The following is a 6,000-nucleotide window of genomic DNA, read 5'->3' as shown; positions in this document are numbered from 1 at the left end:
CTTGTTTTGTTTTGAGACAGTCTCACTCTGTCACCCATGCAGGAGTACAATGGCGCGATCTCGGCTCACTGCAACCTCCAACTCCTGGGTTCAAGTGATTCTCCTGCCTCAGCCTCCCAAGTAGCTGGGACTACAGGTACCTGCCACCACACCTGGCTAATTTTTGTATTTTTAGTAGAGGCAGGGTTTCACCATGTTGGGCAGGCCAGTCTCGAACTCCTGACCTCAAATCACCCACCTTGGCCTCCCAAAGTGCTGGGATTACAGGCATGAGCCACCAAGCCCAGCCTGGTTGCTATTTGGATAACTGTTTGGAATCACTACATTCCTGAGTGAGTGATTCAGACAACAGAGGTTTTTTTAAAAAAACTTTAAAAAATTTTTTATCTTAATAGTTTTTTTGGGTACAGGTGGTTTTTGGTTACATAGGTAAGTTCATTAATGGTGATTTCTGAGATTCTGGTGCACCTGCTACTCACACAGTGTATACTGTGCCCAATATGCAGTCTTTTTTCACTCACCCTCCTTCCACCGTTTCCCCTGGAGTCCACAAAGTCCATTATATTATTCTTATACCTTTGCATCCTCATAGCTTAGCTCCCACTTTTAAGTGAGAACATATGATATTTGGTTTTCCATTCCTGAGTTACTTCACTTACAATAATGGCCTCCAGCTCCAACCAAATTGCTGCAAAAGACATTACTTTGTTCCTGTTTATGGCTAAGTAGTATTCCATGGTATATATACTATTTTCTTTCTTTTTCTTTTTTTTTTTTTTTGAGACAGAGTCTCGCTCTGTTGCCCAGGCTGGAGTGCAGCGGCGCGATCTTCGCTCACTGCAAGCTCCACCACCCGGGTTCATGCCATTCTCCTGACTCAGCCTCCCTAGTAGGTGGGACTACAGGCACCCACCACCACGCTCAGCTAATTTTTTTGTATTTTTAGTAGAGACAGGGTTTCACCGTGTTAGCCAGGATCGTCTCAATCTCCTGACTTCGTGATCCACCCGCCTCGGCCTCCCAAAGTGCTGGAATTATAGGCGTGAGCCACCGTGCCCGGCTATATACTACATTTTCTTTATCCACTCCTTGGTTGATGGGCACTTAGGTTGGTTCTGCATTTTTGCAATTGTTAATTGCAGACAACTGAGGTTTTAATGAAGATTATAGTGTTGAAGTAGGATATTTCTAATATTCTAGTCTTATGAGGACTTATAAAATTGGGTAGATTATCAAATCCTCAAATTATGGCATATTCATTTTGGCTTATATTTAAAATATTCCACCATCAAGACTGGGGAAAAAAGTTCATCAGAAACATACACTGATATTTGGTTATATTGTTTGTTTTTGCATGCATTTATCCAATAAACATCTGATTTCTTGCACAGTCCCTCAGATAGTCCCCTCACATTAAAGATTCCACTTATTCTGTGATTTCTCTTATTCTATGAGACAAAAATACAACAGAATGTCAGAAGAGCCAGCTGAAAATATTCCATGTGCAGAAATTTATTTTAAATTTTATTGCATCACATTATACAAGCATTAATCATGGCTTCATATTGATGACTATTTAAATGTGAAAATTCACTCATGTCAGTACTTTTTGGCTATTTACAAGTAAGGAATTTCTATGTACTTTATATATCTCTGTATTTGTATGTACATATGCAGGAATACATGACTATACATATGTACACACAGAAATACATCTATGGCCATACACATAGCTATAGATATGTCATATATAATAATCTTCTCAGAAAGGTCTAAAATTAAAAAAAAGGAAAGAAAAAGTTGTAAACAGGGTCTTGTCTGTGTTGTTGGTGACATGGAATTAGGACCATATGATGACATTCTAGGAATGTGTGTCCATGTGTCTGAATACCCTTTTTAGCCCAGTGTCTGTAAAATTCACATGGGATAGAATGCAAAAAAGGTAGCAAACAGGCTGAAAAAACAGGCCCAGTATACAAGTTCCCCTTGATTTTAAAAACTTGAGAATGTAACTGCCCATAATGTGCATGCTTGCTTGGTCAAGAATGGTCTATGGATAGATAGCAATTGTGCGCTGGACTGCAACGTGATTTCACAGCAGTGTGACTCCAACGCCAGTCCTCTACTGGATGCTGCCCCTCCTGCGGCCACCGGTATCTGCAACATGCACTGCGGTTGCATTTTTAGTCATTCACTTGAGTGTGCTTTTGCACAGCCAGAAGAAGTAAACAGAATTCAGGTCCTTGGCCTGGAAAGGGACTATTTTCTGGAAAGAGAAAAGAAGGCATAAAGATCTTATGCATACACAATTGCTTTAAAACATGAGGTGCAATGGTTTGTACTTACCATGCACCAAAGGCATTCAAAGAATTTGTAACCCCAAACGGAGTCAGGGATGGTATAAACATTTTTATGCTTGCTTTATGGGTGAACAGACTGAGTCAGAAGGGCAGTCTGAAGCAACATCACATCCTGCCAACTATTGGGGAAATAGAAACAGACAGGCAGATACTATGCTTTCAAGCAAAAATTAGAAATGGCCTTTTTGGGAAGAAAGCAGCCAGTAGTGGTGGGGCCAGAAGAAATTCTTCATCAGTTACTGGTCCTGCAGCCCAGGACAGCCCTGTTGCACCTTGGTCTCTGGCCGCTGAGGCTTTCAGGAAGAATTCTCTTTGCTAATGTCTGCCTCCCACCCACCTAGAAAGAAGGGGCATGTTTCCCTGGGGATATTAAAGAAAACAACCCGGCTGGAGGAAAAGAGAGAGGACGCTTTGTTTCAGGGAACTCCTAGGCCAATTCATGAAGACCTTGACTGATAGGCCAGAGTCTGGCAAGAAGGCAGAGAAGTGTTGCAGAAGGTATGTGGGAGGGGAAGATCAAGCAAAACTTGCAACGATTAAAGTAAAAAACAAGCTTCTTTTGGATTGGGAAGCTTCTAAGGAGTTTATTTTGATCCCTGTTACTGCAACAATGGTAAGCTTTGCTTCAGGGAGTTTAAAGCACCCATTTAACCTCGGACTGGCCTCAGACGCTGAGCACACCTCTCACCTACATGGTCACGGCCACTCGTTGTGGTGTGCTTTTCCATTCTTCTTCCTCTCCTTTCGTTCCTTCTGGAGACGTTCCAGTTCTGCTTCATACATCATCTCCTGAATCAAGTACTTCTCTCTTCTCATTCGATCCCTTAGGTCTTTTGGGAGGTCTGGGATCAGATATGAAATGAGGTGCTTTATACAAAACACGAGGTGCTAAAAACACAGAGGAGAATGTAACAGCGTCAGGTCTACTGTGCATCCTGAATGAGGTTAGAGAGTTGGCTGAAGAAGGATGTGGACCCTCTGGGGTATGTGGAGAGTGCAAAGCGGCCAGGGGAAGCGTGTGTAATGCAAGATGATAGGACAGGTGAGGCCTGAACTGGTCTGATGGCACCACCTAAGGAATAGAAAGAGGAGTCTGGAAGGAAGGTGGGAAAAGAATGGTCAGATAATTAATTCAAAGGAGAGCCAGAAGAATGTATTGTGTGGAGTCAGAAAACCCAGGTTGAAGCGGGTAGCTTTCACTGCTTAAGGGCTGTCTGTCTACCTGAGGATGAATTATTTAATTTATCTGAGCCTCATTCCACTCATCTATAAAGTGAGTATTGTGAGAATTATGAGAAAATGTTTAAAAATGCCTTGTAGACTGTCAAGTGCTTTACAAATCTTGGTTATAAGAATTATCAGTGGGCCTAGGGAAATGATCATTTCAGGAAGAAGCTTTTTTCTTTTTGGTAAACAGTCACAAATTCTTTACTTGAAATACTAATAGCTGGAATTCTAGAGTCACTGTCACTTCTGCTCATCTATATAATGGTGACCAATAAAGTACTAGATGACAATTTAAGGGCTATTACAATTCTAAAGTATTAAATAGAGACTAAATCATGTTCAAATGATACTGCTAAGTATTCTTCATTTTATTTAAAACTTGATAAATTTGGTGATGCATGGATGGCACAAAATTAAGAAGTTTTTCTGCATAGTTCTCATATTTTCAAATAGTTAATAACAAAATATTAAAAGAAAATGGGAAATTCTATTTGAAAAGCCAAATAACTTAAGGCAGCCTTTTAAAAAGTTTTGTCTGACAGATTTACAGCAGAATTCTACCAGAGGTACAATGAAGAGCTGATACCATTTCTATGGAAACTATTCCAAAAAATTAAAAAGGAGGGACTCCTCCTTAACTCATTTATGAGGCCAGTGTCATCCTGATACCAAAACCTGGAAGAGAGACAACAACAAAAAAACTTCAGGCCAATATCCCCGATGAACATTGATGCAAAAAGCCTCAATACAATACTGGCAAACCAAATCCAGCAGCACATCAAAAAGCTTATCTACCATGATCAAGTTGGCTTCATCCCTGGGATAAAAAGTTGGTTCAACATATGCAAATCAGTAAATATCACATAAGCATAAGTAATTCATCACATAAGCAGAACTAAAGACAAAAACCACATGATTATCTCAATAGCTGCAGAAAAGGTCTTTGATAACAATCCAACATCCCTTCATGTTAAAAACTCTCAATAAGCATTCCCCTTAAAAACTGGCACAAGACAAGGATGCCCTCTCTTACCACTCCTTTTCAACGCAGTATTGGAAGTTCTGGCCCAGGCAGTCAGGCAAGAGAAATAAATAAAGGGTATTCAAATAGGAAGAGAGGAAGTCAAGTTATCTTTTTTTTGCAGATGACATGATCCCGTGTCTAGAAAATCCCATCATCTTGGCCCAAAAGCTTCTTAAGCTGATAAGCAACTTCAGCAGAGTCTCAGGATACAAAATCAATGTGCAAAAATCATTAGTATTCCTAACCACTAACAACAGGCAAGCAGAAAGCCAAATCATGGATGAACTCCCATTCACAACTGCTGCAAAAGAATAAAATACCTAGGAATACAGCTAACAAGAAAAGTGAATGACTTCTTCAAGAACTACAGACCACTGCTCAAGGAAATCAGAAAGGACACAAGCAGATGGAAAAATGTTCCATGCTCATGGATAGAAAGAATCAATATTGTGAAAACGGCCATCTGCCCAAAGTAATTTATAGATTCAATGCTATTCCCATTAAACTAACATTGACACTCTTCACAGAATTAGAAGAAACTCTTTTAAAATTCATGTGGAACCAAAAAAGAGTCCAAATAGCCAAGACAAGACTAAGCAAAAAGAACAAAGCTGGAAGCATCACACTACCCAACTTCAAATTATACTAAAAGGCTACAGTAACCAAAACAGCATGGTACTAGTACAAAAACAGACACATAGACCAATGGAACAGATTAGAGATCTCAGACATAAGACCACACATCTACAACCATCTGATCTTTGAAAAACCTGACAAAAACAAGCAATGGGGGAAAGGATTCCCTACTTAATAAATGGTTTTGGGAGAACTGGCTAGCCATATGCAGAAAATCGAAACTGAACCCCTTCCTTACTTACACCTTATATAAAAATTAACTCAAGATGGATTAAAGACTTAAATGTAAAGCCCCAAACTATAAAAATCCTAGAAGAAAATCTAGGCAATGCCATTCAGGATGTAGGCATGGGCAAAAATTTCATGATGAAAACACCAAAAGCAATTGCAACAAAAGAAAAAATTGACAAATGGGATCTAATTAAATGAAAGTACTTCTGCACAGCACAAAAAAACTATCATCAGAGCAAACAGTAACCTATAGAATGGGAGAACATTTTTGTAATCTATCCATCTAACAAAGGTCTGATATCCAGAGTCTACAAGGAACTTAAACACATCTACAAGAAAATACCAAGCAACCCCATTAAAAAGCGGGCAAAAGACATAAACAGACATTCTTCAAAAGAAGACATTCATGCAGCCAACAAACATATGAAAAAAATCTCAACATTATTGATAATTAAAGAACTGCAAATAAAAATCACAATGAGATACCATCTTACACCAGTCAGAATGTTGATTATTTAAAAG

At 39.4% G+C, this 6,000-nt stretch overlaps 1 protein-coding gene across 18 annotated transcripts in view; it reads right to left on the bottom strand.

The window, feature by feature from the left end:
• Positions 1 to 1,484: 1,484 nt before the first annotated feature.
• The window catches only part of ANO4 (anoctamin 4), a 413,407-nt gene continuing 408,891 nt past the window's right edge, over positions 1,485 to 6,000 (bottom strand). For 17 of the 18 annotated variants that reach the window (XM_009426094.5, XM_009426098.5, XM_009426096.5 and 14 more), the window contains 2 exons: positions 3,053 to 3,248; positions 1,485 to 2,266 (listed from right to left, as the gene is read on the bottom strand). In XM_009426094.5, the coding sequence (XP_009424369.2) occupies positions 3,057 to 3,248 (192 nt within the window). In that variant the 3' untranslated portion in view covers positions 1,485 to 2,266; positions 3,053 to 3,056. Of the gene's footprint in view, positions 2,267 to 3,048; positions 3,249 to 6,000 lie in introns of all 18 variants that reach the window. The other variant, XM_009426095.5, reaches the window with a different exon arrangement.

Source organism: Pan troglodytes, chromosome 10 (genome assembly GCF_028858775.2).
Source record: "Pan troglodytes isolate AG18354 chromosome 10, NHGRI_mPanTro3-v2.0_pri, whole genome shotgun sequence".
Classification (NCBI taxonomy): domain Eukaryota; kingdom Metazoa; phylum Chordata; class Mammalia; order Primates; family Hominidae; genus Pan; species Pan troglodytes.
Note: the sequence above shows the minus strand (reverse complement) of the source record. Positions and strands in the feature narration are given on the sequence as shown.